This window comes from Diadema setosum, chromosome 4 (assembly GCF_964275005.1).
Source record: "Diadema setosum chromosome 4, eeDiaSeto1, whole genome shotgun sequence".
Taxonomy (NCBI): domain Eukaryota; kingdom Metazoa; phylum Echinodermata; class Echinoidea; order Diadematoida; family Diadematidae; genus Diadema; species Diadema setosum.
Genome location: NC_092688.1, coordinates 9,632,779 through 9,647,774, shown reverse-complemented (window position 1 = coordinate 9,647,774; position 14,996 = coordinate 9,632,779). Strand labels below are relative to the sequence as shown.

The 14,996-nt window shown below is 41.1% G+C and overlaps 1 protein-coding gene across 1 annotated transcript; it reads left to right on the top strand.

The window, feature by feature from the left end:
• Window positions 1-277: 277 nt before the first annotated feature.
• LOC140226845 (salivary peroxidase/catechol oxidase-like) lies at window positions 278-11,580 on the top strand. Its single transcript, XM_072307274.1, has 14 exons — window positions 278-502; window positions 983-1,137; window positions 1,664-1,805; window positions 2,812-3,005; window positions 3,530-3,700; window positions 4,726-4,959; window positions 5,634-5,874; window positions 6,514-6,766; window positions 7,732-7,907; window positions 8,289-8,456; window positions 9,059-9,228; window positions 9,518-9,638; window positions 10,467-10,618; window positions 11,394-11,580. Exons 1-14 carry the CDS (start codon window positions 342-344, stop codon window positions 11,573-11,575), a joined length of 2,520 nt encoding a protein of 839 aa, XP_072163375.1. The 5' UTR covers window positions 278-341; the 3' UTR covers window positions 11,576-11,580.
• Window positions 11,581-14,996: the final 3,416 nt, after the last annotated feature.

Genomic DNA, 14,996 nt, shown 5'->3' with positions numbered 1-14,996 from the left:
GGATCCAGGAATTCTGTAAAGGGGGAGGGGGTGTAACTATTATTTTTGGTGCCACATCCGGGTTTAATTTCATTATTTTCTTTTTATTTCTTTTGTTTTTAACGATAAATAAAGGGGGGCGTATGCCTCTTGCGCCCTCCCCCCCCCCCCCTCTCTGGATCGGCCACTGTTGATGGGGTAAAATTCTTTATGATAATATCATACAGGGCTCAGTACTGACACGTGTGGCCTGCGTTCTTTTATCGCTGGATTGGTATGAAAATCATTTCCCGGCATAAGAATGCTCCATGAATATTCCGCAGGGCGGTTAATCATCGCACTTATTCTACAGACCGCATAGAATGCAGAGGGTCTTCGAAGCCTTCGGGAATTTAGTTCTGTGGCGTTCTTTCCAGTGTAAACCTTGTCTGCATTTCCCCCGCTGGTCAGGAATTATCATGGACCTAACTTTGTTGGTTGCGAGTCTGGCGACGAGGAGAATACTCCATGTTGCAATATGCATGTAAGTTGGCTTTAAACCCCAAGGATAGGTCTAGCTGTTGTGAGAGGTTGAAGTGGGTGTTCCCTGTGCTTTTAGGAAACTTATGGTTTTCCTGGAGGGCGTCTCACCTCTGTTGTGACTAGGTCTGCATGTAGACATCTATACCATACTTTTGCCTGCAATAATCAGATTAAATGACTTGAACGTTAGAATAGATTAAGCCTCTTTATATCATGATAAGCCTTTTCATAAGATTATCATGGTTTCATACTGATATCAGTGACATGAGTATTATCATATGAATTATTTTTTCTTTCCTTTTCGCTCATGTTGTTGGCGGTGTCTAGATTATAATAACTGATCTGTAAGAATGCATCCTCTCTGCGTGGGCTGTGTATTGTGTTTTAAATGCATTCATGTAGGTCCTATAGATATACTTTGGAAGTTGTCAAGCAATAAGAGCCCCATTTTCCCCTTTTCTTCTCGTTTTGCATTTATCAGATTTTTCTCGGTTTGTCTTGTCGGACGGAGTTTATCATTCGTTCACCACCGGCCAACTTCGGACAGCTTCGGCGAGCCATCGCTTGACGAAATCACTCGGCAGATCGAGCATTCGACCAAATGGGTGGAGCTGAGGGAGAAGATTTACCTCAGAGGTACAGATAGACCAATTCCTATAGAAAAGGAAGATTACAAACGTTAAACGTCTCGAGCAAGCTTTCGGGCTGACAAGCTCGACACAGCTTATTCTTTGAAAAAAATGTTCCTACAATATGATTTAGTGAACCGGTCTATTCTATTCTCTATTTTCTTGAATGAGGAAAGGTACTCTTGAAAATGTTTGGTTTATATTTAGATAATGTTGCTGTACGGAGGTGTAGATGATGCTATAAACTGGGCATTTTTTGTTTTAGCCCATCATAACGCACAAGCGGTTTCAACACTTTCTCATTGTAACATCACGCTTTCCTCTTCAGTTGAAGCAAAATGCACATCTTTCATCGGCTTATGATAAAACGGTAACAACGAATGTGAATAATTCAAGTAAATCGAGTATCAAATGGTCTCACCATTTTGTCTGTTGCATGAAAATCTGCACATTACGTTGTTGCTGTTGTTGTTGTTGTTGTTGTTGTTGTTGTTTTCTCTATCAATTCTTGCTCCCTGGTTGCTTCCTGACAGATGTGGCGAGGCAGAGAAGCCAAGAATACAAACGAACTCCCGAGTATCTTCATCAAAAGTTCAGCAAGATGAACAAACGGAGCAAGCGCTTCGCCATGGTTGCCCGGATCGCGGAGAATATTACGGAAATCTTCGGGAAACGGTAAATGCCACAGTGTTGTCAATCCCGATTCTGATCAACAACTGATATAATCAGCGATGAAAAGGATTCAGCTTTCCATTCTTTATTGCTGTGTAATTCATAAAATATAACTTTTGGCAATTGACAGGTTATCTGTAAATCGACATTTAAAATAACCAACGTTTAGTCTGAAAAATTTATGACAATTTTTGTCTTTATGTGATGTTTAATGTACCTATTTTTCTTTTATTCTTTTCGTTATTTCATATAAGTACAAACATAAAGCAAATGACAACATTATACTGACGGAATGGTTTATACGAAATTTCAATGACATGGAAAGAGTAGATTTAGTCACAATGTGGCCGTTTTTCATATCAATAGTAACGTTGGGTCAAGAAAACAAATTGTTCACCTCATTAAACATTATTTTCGTGGAAGTGACTTCAAAAAGACTTCTCTTTAACATCTTGAGTAGTATGGTGGCCGCAAAAGTAGAGATGATGGAGATGCAATATATGTCCACCCAAAATTGCAATCAGATTTTCGCATTGATAACTTCCAATATGATTAAACTGTCTAAATGCTACCTCAGAGTCTTAAAATATAACATCGTAGCTACATTTTGCAGAAAACCCCATTCAATTTCGTTAAGCGGTCACAGAGAAATGTGGATCGTTGTAACCTACATGTCATGGGTCTGGTTCTTACAGGTTTAGCACTTGGATGCTCTTGGAACTGCATAGTGTGTGAATACAACTCGGAGGGAAGGGAATCCTGACATTAAACTCCTCATTTCTCTTTGACTATTGAAGCAAATCGGATGGGGTTTTCTACTAGATGTGGGTAATAAGTTATAGTTTCATACACTGAAATTGTATTTGGATAGATGCGCTGTTTTTGAAGTTATCATTGCGGAGGGTTCCATTATGATTTCGGGGGGGGGGGGCATACGGTACATAGACACCATCGAAGAACTTTCCAGCATGCTTTCACGAAGTGTATCACTTCGACTCTACTACTACAGGCAGATAACGTCCGTGGCGCCCAACTCCCTGCCCGAGCTCTGCCGCATGGCTGGCTTCAACTACACGTTCAAGGACTGCCCGAGGTCGACCAGACTACGCACGTTCGACGGCGCCTGCAACAACCTGGTCCACGTGAACGTGGGGAAAGCCTTCTCGCCGTTCCAGAGATTTCTTCCGCCAGACTTTGCCGATGGTACTTTTACTACTCGTTCGACGTATACAACATGAAACTCATTTTTAGCTATAGTATATAAGGAGCGATCATAATTAATTGCGATCCCTTTCAGAAAAAAAAAAATGTTATTGCGTGACGCTCTGTGTGATCTATTTTTGTTCAATTGCAAGTATTACGTGCACACTATAACTGTAAAAATGGACCCTAATGCACGGATTGTTGCAAGCATTTCGAAGTCCTACGTACGATAGGGATTATAATAAAAAGCTCCTCGTAAAACCAGACAGATGACTACCATCCCAGATTCAAACTTGATCCATACTAAACTTCCCATTAATCATGTTAATTAAAGCTTATGTGTGAAGATCAGAAAGGTTGTCAAAGTTATCGTCACGATGTACAAATTCAGTAGGTGATACATTCTATAGCAGTCCATGATAGTGATGTGCAAATAGGTCAGTGCCCAGTTGCATCACTCTGATTAATATGTACTTTATAACTCTTTTCTATTCCCTTCTTGCTCTGTATAATCACGTGACCAGGCATCAAAACGATCAGGCGCAGCGTAACCGGTGCTTCGCTCCCGGGTGCGCGAACCGTTTCGTCCAACATCATTCATTTCGTTCATGTCTTCGTTCCCGACTACACCGCGATCATCGCCCACTTCGGACAGTTTCTCGACCACGATGTCGGCCACTCGGGAACGGACACAAGTAAAGCTCCAAGACCACGGTTCATTTAATCTAAAATGATTGCTTTGCTTCGGTCGTTTGAGTATTTTTTGTTTTGTTTTCTTATTTTATAGTTTTACGTCAACTGTGTCACATGCATGGCAAAACACCATATGGCCTACATACTGAAGACGATTGAGTTTGAAACCAGACGGCAAAAACGTCTACTAGAACTGGGAATATGATATACTCAATTAACAAACAGTTCATGTGAGATTTCGGAATTTCATGGAAATTTTAGAAGAAAAGTGAATTGTTTATGATTTAATGTAAGAGAAATTACCGTTACGTGATAGGCAACTCTTTTACTATACTTTGAATGTGTGCTTGACGTTGCTTGAGGGGATGAACGACGGACTTAGGACCGCATTGACACCAAAGCTCGAGCCGCGGCCAAAACTTTGTGTAGACGTTTAAAAGCAGGAACCATAAACATGATAAACGTTTATCACAGGGGCTCAGTCTCGCCGTTTTGACACGTCCATTACCTCATAATGGGCTCTTCATTGCTTTAATATGCCTACAACTTGGACTATTTCGGGTGGGATATTTTGAAGCTTTACCGGCTCCTATTTAGTTAGAGAATATAAATATTTTCTATGTACATTGAATATGAATTGAATGTTTAATGATAACTTGGAAAACTGAACATGAGCGAAACTAGGAATGTGTAATGCCAGTGCACTGCCATGTTCGTGCTAACTTCGCACGAAACTGAAATTCTATTAAATTCGTACAGCTGCATTATGTCTATTTCTGGACATTGTGACGCCACTCTAAAAGTAATGTGTAGGCCTATAAGCTTACTGGGTAGATGAGCCCTTGCAGAATAATGCGGAGCTCGCCTTTTGGCTTCGATAAAACGGGCAGAGTTACAGTAAAGTAGCATGGCACTTGGACCAATTTTGTGCATCTGTATATTTGTGCATAATATAGATAATCAAGTATGCTACCTTTCTGATTATGCATTATTCAAATGTATGATATTCAAATCATTCAAAACGTAGGAGAATGCGATGAATGTCAGGAATCGGATTTCTGCATGCCTATCATGATGGAGGAACCCGACACGTTCTTCTCTCGCCGGTGCATCTCGTTTGTCCGCTCGGTTCCCAGCCCGGGGGTCGACTGCCAGCCGGGACCCCGACAGCAGCTGAATCAAGTCACTTCGTACGTCGATGGCTCTCAGATCTACGGCTCGTCCAAGGCCGAGGCCGATTTTCTCAGAGATAAAACGCGCGGTAAGATCTTAGCCGAGCTTATTTCTTTATGAGCTCTGTAAGAACCATTGTCAAAACCTATTGATATTCGATGTCAAAGATAGAATTTTGGTGTGTGTAGTTGTGAGAGGATTAACTAGAGAATTGTGTTGACATCTCGGCTATAGACATGCATTCGATCGTGGTCTGAATCATGGAGGAATCGTGTTCGCACCCAATCTTGAGCTCAGTCGTGGCTATCGCTATGATCGTATACGATCAACGCGATTGACACTTCTTCTTCTTCTTCCATGACTAGTACAGTCCACTAAATGTGTATCAGCGTACTAGTGTGTGGGCACGACTGACTTCATGATTGATACGGTCACCACGACTACCTCACTGTCCAGACTACGATTTCAATCATGGTGTGATCGACATAAAGCAGAAATTCCACGATCAGCTACTAATAACCAATCGTGGCGTGCGTAGTGGATTGCACGAAGGAACAAACGCCCGCTATATAGGCCCTATTTCTACTCTTGATTGTCCTTAACAGGGCGTCGAGGATCCTCAGTAAAATGATCTACATGTTCTCTTGGTGGGTTATCCAGGGAAATTTAGAGACATACAATCCATATAATGGTCATTGTCGAGTCATTATAATTCCTGTATTTGAATAACAAACCATGCAAGATTATTTTGTGGTTTATCAGGTCGAGGTCAGCTGCGCTCACTCAGCGACCCCATCTCCCCGGGTAATCTCCCCCTCCTCCCACTGGATGAAGAGCATCGGGACTGCATCTTCGAGCGCGTCGATCGAAAGTGCGGTTTATCGGGTGACGAGCGAGCGGCAGAGCAGCCCGTCCTAACCGCCCTGCACACGATGTTTCTGCGAATGCACAATGACGTCGCCTCTCGGCTGGCGAACATGAACCCGTCTTGGGATGACGAGAGGTAAGTTTTCCCTCGCCCAACGTGTTCAACATGCAAATGTTCCTATTCCACATCTTCATGTAGTTGTATTATACTACTTCGTGTATATTATTCCTCAGTAGGGGGCCCCCTCTGTAAAACAGCGCTGTTGCGATACCAGCAGCGCTGAGTTGGTTAATCCCTCCGATGAAGTATAGTATCAATTTGTGTATCCATTTGTTTGTATATCTTTTCATGACGGCGACTTTTCATACGATACAATACTATGTAATGCGATGCAATGTAATGCAATGCAATGCAATGCCAGGGGCGGATCCAGGAATTCTGTAAGGGGGGGGGGGCGCAACTAATGTTTCTGGTGCCACTTCCGGGTTTCATTTCATTTTTTCTTTTTGTTTCTTTTGTTTTTAACGAAAAATAAAGGGGGTGCACCGGTTGCGCCCCCCCCCCCTGCATCAGCCACTCCAATACAATACAATAGAACACAACACAACAACGCATTATTCCTTCAGTATTCAAATATTCCATACCATATGATAATAAACTGTTTCCTTTTGAAATTTCAGCTTCCATTCGACATAAAAATGTTCCCTTTAGTGATCATTTGTCCAGAAAAAAAAAAACCCGAACAAACCCAAAGTGCTCCCCTCTAAATCGCAGACTCTACCAGGAGGCTCGTCGCATCGTAGTCGCATCGTGGCAGCACATTGTCTACAACGAGTACCTCCCGACGCTGCTAGGTCGGAGCGCCCTCATCGCCAACGGCATCAGGGTCCACCCAACGGCCCAGTTCTTCGGGTATGATGTCGACGTCAATCCGTCCGTCTCCAATGGGTTTACTAGTAGCGCGTTCCGCATGGGCCACAGCCAGGTTCCGCCAAACTTCACCCGACTGGACGCAAACTATCGAGAGGTAGTCACAGACTTAACTTTGTCCATCTTACTGAGGGTGGTCAGTCACGACAGTGGACTCCCATCATAACAAAGTCCTATCGGGACCGGCAGTTTTCTTTCGTTATATCGAAATTTAGTAACAACTGAACAAATAAACGATAAAAGAAAGAGAGCCGATAATGTTGCGGTCTGAATGTTTATTTCATTGTAACCGGAATTTCGTTATAACCGTGTTCGTTATATTGGGAGTCCACAGTATAGCCTATTATGAGCAGGCCTATAAAATTAGCACTTTTCTCCAAGAGGACCCAACGATTACCATTCATTACCCCAAAATCACACGATCATTGATATTATAATCGTTTTATACACCAGGGTCAAGCCGGGCGTCATAATACCTTGTCGAAGGATGTCAACAACAACTAACTCTGTTCAACAACTTCTTATTCGTTTTTATTTCCTCTTTCATTTCTTTTACATCGTTATCACATTCTAATTTCTGTTTATTAGCTCGTTTAATCTAGCTTGTCCCTCAAGTTTTCTCCCTTTCCCTCAAAAGCGGTCATGCTTTCATTCAAGGCCAGGTGGTAAATTCCACTTAGGCTAGTTTAACCATGCATCGTTACGAAATGCGCCCATCACCAAGATGGGACCGGCTCTCCTCCGGGAAGATCGCCATGGATGATCAGTCTGTTTAGGCGCCACGATGGTGGAAAGACCAACCTCACGACTCACGTGGTATGATTTCCGAACCTTTGATTTCCGAATCAAGTTTGTAAGAGTACTAGTACGTCAGCGTATAGTACGTCCTTCCATCCGAATTCTCCAGTCTAAATGTGTGTAGAAGAAATAGCCACAGACTTGGTAATTCTTTCTGCTTTCCTTTATTTTCCTTCCTAGTACCCCTTTTTTAATTCATCGCATTCTCACACCATGCGCCTCATCCTATTTTGAAGCTTATAAATTTCCGACCCATGTTGTTAGGTTTTCCCGCCGATACCGACTGGTGAGGTCTTCTTCAACGCCTCGCACGTTTACGACGTCGCCAACGGAGGCATGGACTCGCTGATCAGGGGCATGACGCAGCAGCTGGTTGCCAAGGTCGACGGCTACATCACCGTCTTCCTCACGCGACATCTCTTTGCTGACCCAGCGGGATCGTAAGTGGCGCTCTAAAGATACAGAGAAGGGGTGGAGGCGGGGGGGGGGGGGGGGGTAGGGTGAGGGAAGGTGATGGAAGGAGTGCGCGGCGAGGGAGAAAAATGAAAGAGCATCAACGTCACTTCTTCTCACTTCATCTCTCGCTACATTTCTTATAACACTGGTCGCGTGCAACGCTATAACAGCTACTGAGAAATGCGCAATTTTAGGTACTATTAATCAACACATTATTCGAAGAGATCATAACTTTTAAAATTTTCTTGAAGGGGCAATGTTATTAATCTTAAATCTAATTTTGTTAATTTGTTGTTGACGTTATATTCCCTCACTTTGTCGCTTCAATTCGTGATGGATCCTTTGACCCATTCTCCATCGGTCAGAGAGGGACTCGATCTCGGAGCCGTTAACGTCCAGCGAGGGCGCGACCACGGCATCCCAGCCTACAACGCATGGCGACAGTGGTGCGGACTGCGGCGGGCGCGGAGCTTCAACGATCTCGCCAACGAGTTCGAGGCAGGTGCCCTGGTCAAATTTCAGCGGACTTACAGGTGAGACCAGACGGACGTAACATTCTGTAACGTCAAACTCTGTAGGGACCAAACAAGAACATTTGGAGGCCGGTGTTTTTTTCTCTCCTCCGTGGCTCTAGGAACACTTCTAAGTTGCGCCATGGCATTGACGAAATAGTACTGATTACCAAGATTCATGAAAATTTCAGTGAAGTTAGTGGCAGATGAGACTTTTGTATCAAAAGAAGAAAAAATGAATACACAGACAGTACAGGGGCCCACAATCTATAAAAGCTTCGCTTTTCAATGGGTCCCCCATCTCCATCCTCTGATTGAGTTATCATTATAATGCTTATTTTTTTTTTATTATTATGTATATTAGCCCCTTCTGAGGTATAATGTATCCCCTTTTTATTTACTACTTACATGACTTATGTTGAAATTCATGTACACTGTGCATGCGTGTTATTGATTGTGCTGCGATGAAGAAAACAAAAAATAACTATTTGTTGAACCTTTGGGGGTTTGACGGTAAATAAGCAGACACTCAGTGGCGATTGTCTCTTTCCTAACCCATAATGTGCGAATCCATGTACATTCTGTAATTGTTTTACTCTTTCACAATTACGGTTGTACTGCAGACACGTGGACGACATTGATCTGTTCGTGGCTGCCATATCGGAGAGACCCGTCCGCGGCGGGCTGATGGGCCCCACCCTTTCCTGCATCATCGGTCGTCAGTTTCAGCGACTCAAGTTCGGTGATCGCTTCTGGTACGAGAACGCCAACGGAGAGCAGGCCTTCACGCCGGGCAAGTGATTCCATTCATCTCTGTCTTGGGATTAATTGCAAGTTCAATGCGATCTAATCTAATCTTATCCATTTTCAGTTCGATTCAGTTCAATTTATAAGAGCGAGGAGTAACATTAATCAGATCTGGATGACACCAATTCAGTGTAAAAAAAAAATCAGTTTAACATTAAAGACTTGACTCTTTAATCTAAGTTATCTATTGCAAATTAACTTATTCACGAACCAAAGGAAAAAGAAAAAAATCGAGTAGATGTCATGATATTTCCCCTCTCTGCACTGAACCACAGACCAGTTGCAGGAGATACGTAAGGTTACCATGGCTCGCATCATCTGTAAATATGCCAACGGGATGCGTACCATCCAACCCCTGGTCTTCAGGTCACCTGACCAGCGCCCAGCACCTTCAGGGTTAGTCAAGTATTCGACCTGGCGTCCGAGCTGTATGCTATCAAGCCCGACTCGTATAGTTAAATTACAGTTAAACAACATTTTACCCCAAAGATTGAAAATCAGTGCTATGATAAAGGTTCAGGAACTGCGACTGAAAGGGATTATTTACGGATTGATAATTATGTCTCTGTATACAGTGTGTGGTGGCAGATGAGTGGTAAAGCAAATTATTTGAGCCTTTTTGGAGCTGAACATTGTTATCTTAAAATGCCTTAAAAAACTTGGGAACAATATAGGTATACGAGACAATCCTCAACTGTTGTCGTTGTCAGGTTGCATTCCCCAAGTATAAGGTGAAAATGATGCCAGATGATATCGGCTGCAATGTACTAATTCAGTTTCGAGGAAAATATACTTGCTTTTCTTTTGTTGTTTTCGTTTTAAAATCATATGATAGATTTTACACGATCCAATATCTTTAAATCAAGCGGACCAAGGGACGTGAATAGAAATAAGTTACCATCATACAATTAAGTCATGTCATAGCAAAATAAAGGCAAAACTAAACCAATGGGAGCATCATCAAATGCATAGTACACATGGTACAATAAGTGGAACATCATCAACATAGTAAACATGGTACAATAAATATTGTACCATGTGTACTATGCATTTGATGATGTTTCACTTGGATTAGTTATGCCTTTGTTTTGGTATATATTGTGCATAATTATAAAGCATCAGTTGTCCTTTAAAATGCATTTCACGCAAATCCTAGTCATTCATGGTTGTATAATGGTATGAGGCATCTTCAATTCCTCTGGCAAATTTGTTTTACATGCAAAGAGCGGAGACATCCTTCTACAAGTTAACCCGACAGCACAAGTTTCCTGACATTGACGGCACCCTGCCGGGCTTTGCCAACATCCGGGTGTCTTGTCGGAACGAAGACGTCATACCAAACATGAGTCTCGAACCGTGGCGAGAAGGAGAGCAAGGTAGCAACAGACGTAGCGTCTCAGACATACTATATTAAAAATGATAATAATAATGATAATCATAATAATTGTGATTTGTGTAGCGCAAATATCAATCAACCTACTGTGCCATTTACATGCATGTAATGATTCAGATACAGCAACAAAGAAACGCTATAGTTACAGAATTAAAATCCCAAAGACCTGTTCCAATGAGATGAACGGGACTCCGGTCCTGATGGTAATATCTTGGAGCATTCAAGAAATTGACTATAAATCATTATGTAGTCAAACCTGCCTTAACGACCACTCTTTTCGTATCCCTAAATTGGATGGCCGCTATATGCAGTTTTGACTGTATATATACAAAGGTGCTACTTCATCAATTTATTAATACAGTCAGAGAGCGCATTTAGACCTTGTCAATGTCATCTTTCGGTATAGAAAAGGATTTGAGTGCTGATGAGAGAACAACAGCAACAAATGATGATATCTGCTGCGATATGATGGTGCTCAATGTAGTGATGATGAAAGCGACCTTGATTTTGTCCTCACAGAGTCCATAAGGCATGCAGCCATTTTGTTCTGTCTTGGTCTTGATCTTCTGCCGATGTAAACCTCTGTGAAGTAACAGCACAGCATCATTCATTTCATACCCTGCTTGATGATTGCTAAAAAAAACCCCAAAAACAAACCCCCCCCCCCCCCACACACACACACGAATAATTGGTGTTGCTTGCTAGTTTCATTTTATGCTTCATGCAAGTAACACTGACCTCTGTTTGTTAATGTCCAGGCAAACGTGACGAACTTGTTGAGAGGGTGCTCAATGATACCCCAGACACCAAGGACACGCCCCGTGTGGAACCAAAGAAGGCGCCGTGGTGGTATCGGAAACCTGGACCGGATAATCAGAGGGCGCTAGACCTCCTAAAGAAATTACGCTCTCGTCAAGGGGCTCGGAAGAGGTCGCCCTAAACTTCGCCGCCAACAACAACAACAACAACAACAACAACAACAACAACAACAACAACAACAACAACAAAGACGGTTGACTTTTTTTCAGAGTGAAAACACGGTCACGCAAAATAGCCGAAGGGCGGATGTGTTACAAGTGCATCTATTTCAAGGGAAAGTCAGGCTGAAATTGTTATGCCAGAACGTATCAGTTTTATTGGTAGATTGACACACCGATACTGTGTTGTTTTTTTAACTTTTTTTTCTTCAAAATCGTAATATTGATTGATGGGTTGGTGGTAGAATACTTTTTTTACTGTCTATATTCGGATGGTATTAATCCCAGCAAAGAGGCAACTTTCAACTTTGTTGGCAATCTTAATACCAGATAGATCAAAGGTGGTATATACACGTAACTGTCAGATGCGGGTCGAGCAAAAGGCCTTTAATGTTTGTAGATTTGTTAATTTACAAAGTTTACCAAATTATAGATCGATTCGTTCTTTGATATTATTATAATTGTTAATCTATTGAAAGTGTTTGTGTTTGTTCCCGTGATTTTTAATTGCTTGGGTGTTTTAATTGCTGAAAAATTCAAAGTATTCTGATGAGTTTATAATCTTTACAAAGCGAAAATTAATGTTTATTCTGAATTCAACGTTGTTCAATGGAGCATGATTTCCACGTTAAGAGAAAGAGAGGAATTTCCAAACAGTTGTAAGGACAGTGTGATAAACTCTCTGCTTACACGAAATTAATTTTTAAAGCCCTTATTTTAGGCCAAATGTCACATGCAAAAATGTAATTTGCATCTAGTATATTCACGAGAAAACTGGAATGCCCAATAAGAGAATAAAACACTTCACATAGGATAGCGTTTGGACAAAACGTCGTTATCATCACTTGTATAATATTTCTGTCGTTTCGTATTTACATGTATAAATACGCTTATTCAGTATTCTAAATAAACTTCTGTATTTCTGGAGAGATATCCTCTATTGAAAAAATGAAAATGGACCCAATAATTGTAGAATTTTATCACTTTGAAATTAAATTCTACCAGACACTAAAATGTTACTTCCTGTTTATGTATACGTCTGAGAGAAAGAGGGAGAGAGAACAAGAGGGAGGGGGAGAGACATAGATGGACTGATTTTTTTTTTCATCATGGTGTCGTGGTATTAAAGCTTCTATTGAAATCAATTTCAGTTATCACGAAACTTGAGATTATTTTTAACTTGCGATTTATAACTTATGTCTTTCCTGATACAAAAATCAAATTCAAATTGCGAGCAATCTGTAATGAATTGAATATGACTCAAACAGTATAGGCCTCCCTTTGATATCTTTGTGTTACGAATATACTTTCCCAGCAACCTTGAAATTAGTTTCATTTTACATTGTCATCAATTTATTCCTTCTTCTATCATAATGATACTCTATTCATGATTTTGATGTCAAGGATAACTGGTTGATTTTGAATGGTAACCTCCAGGGTGAAGTGTTGCTTTTTGTTAATTTGCTGTGATTAATTTCGAATCAATCCCAACTTTCGGGAGATTTGCCATCAGTTGTTCAGTCCAAAAAGTTGCGACTGGCATTGCAACCTTCTTTATAAGATGGATATAAATCAGTCGCAAAGATGCGATTGGCTAGGAGACTTACGATTGATTCAAATCAATATCGCAACTCTTATAAGACTGGGCTCCATGGTGGTACTGCATACCTGTTATAGATTTACCTGATTTGCTCGAATATCTTTGACAAAGTGACAAAGCAAAGGGGCTTGGGCTGTCCAGTATTATTTTATTGGCATTACCCGTGAGGGATTATAGACAGAAACCACGGGGGAACTCTGATGATACACACTTGGGGAAATCATTATTAGGAGATGGAGAACACTACGAAGACTATCTTTATAGCTACACAATCTTAAAGGGAATGGCTAGTAACTGATCAGTGGGAATGCTGGGGGATGATTGTTCTAATCCTTGTGGGATTCATTGGATATATCTATTGTTGTGTGAAAATTTTTGCTTCAGAATGGTCTCATATTCAAGTAATGTGCAGTTTAATGTTTCCAGGTTAGCATGCCTTTACAGTGACGGGGCATTAAACTGCACATTACTTGAATACGAGACGGTTCTGACACAAATAATTTTCACACAACAATAGATATATAATGTACTCTTAAATGAATCCCACAAGAATCGGAACAATCATCCCCAGCATTCCCACTGATTCCCACTGATCAGTTACACTGCAAAAAGTCCGGTGTTAAATAGTGAACACCGAGCTGGTGTTAAATTTTCGGTGCTCATTTATGGTGTTAAATTAACACCCCCGGGTGTCATTTCCAAATTTTAAACTGTTTTTTGAAGAGTTTCTTAGTAACTGCACTTCTTGTTGATTTTTAATTTAAACAAGACGATCAAGAATTTTACATTAAAATACTAGATTTTTGAAAAAATGTGAAAATAATTTTACACCAAAGTAACACCAGCTGGTGTGGTCGTTATTGAAGCTGGACGGGTGTTAAACCATTGATATTAACACCAACAAGTATCAAATCAACACCATGTGGTGTCATTTTTTAATTAACACCAGTACAGTGTCAAAATAACACCAGGTACAGTGTCAAATTAACACCACGAAGTGTCAGGTGAACACTTTTCAACACCATCACAGTGCATTTTTAACACCTGTGGGTGTGGTCCTTTATTGAAGTTTGATCGGTGTTAGATTTAACACCCGTGGTGTTAAATCTAACACCCATGTTTTTACAGTGTACTAGCCATCCCTTTTAATATTCATAACTCGGATTTCTCTGATAACTTAGAAATGAGTGTTGTAGATGCCTAATCTAATCTGCCTCTTTGTGCCTCGAGTTGTTTTCCTATTCTAAGCTAAGAAGCAAACCAGGGGAATGTTCTTTTTGCTTCATTTACTATAACACAAAATATGATTTTCACTCTGACTCTTCTTTTGTTGGTTCGCACGTGAATGGATGAGCTAACGAGATATGAATGGATAGATTTGGACTATGATCTCATCGGGTTTTTTTTTTTTGGTTTATGCCAAATGAACGTGCGAGAATGGACTGGTTGTTTCCTTTGCCAATTTTTTTCTACTTCATTTTGTGTGTGTGTGTGTGTGTGTGTGTGTGTGTGTGTGTGTGTGTGTGTGTGTGTGTGTGTGTTTGCAGGAGATATATTATCCATGAATAAATGTGGACAACAGAATGACCTCACCTTGACAAGACAGTGCCTGACTAGTGTGTGTGGTTTGGTTTGGTTTGGTTTTTGTTTTTGTTTTGTTGTTGTTTTTTTGTGAGCGGCACGAGAAGCTCCCTGGCCGGCAAAATGTAACCCTGTGGCTTTTGTCTCGGATCTCTGTTTTCGTTAAACCTATATGCGTTTTGTCGTAGATGTTAGTATGGAGA

Coding starts and splice junctions, on each gene's coding strand:
- LOC140226845 (XM_072307274.1), top strand. CDS start 342: ATGCAGAGGGTCTTCGAAGCCTTCGGGAATTTAGTTCTGTGGCGTTCT. Junction 7,908..8,288: donor TTTGCTGACCCAGCGGGATC/GTAAGTGGCGCT, acceptor TCCATCGGTCAG/AGAGGGACTCGATCTCGGAG. Junction 9,639..10,466: donor CAGCGCCCAGCACCTTCAGG/GTTAGTCAAGTA, acceptor TTACATGCAAAG/AGCGGAGACATCCTTCTACA.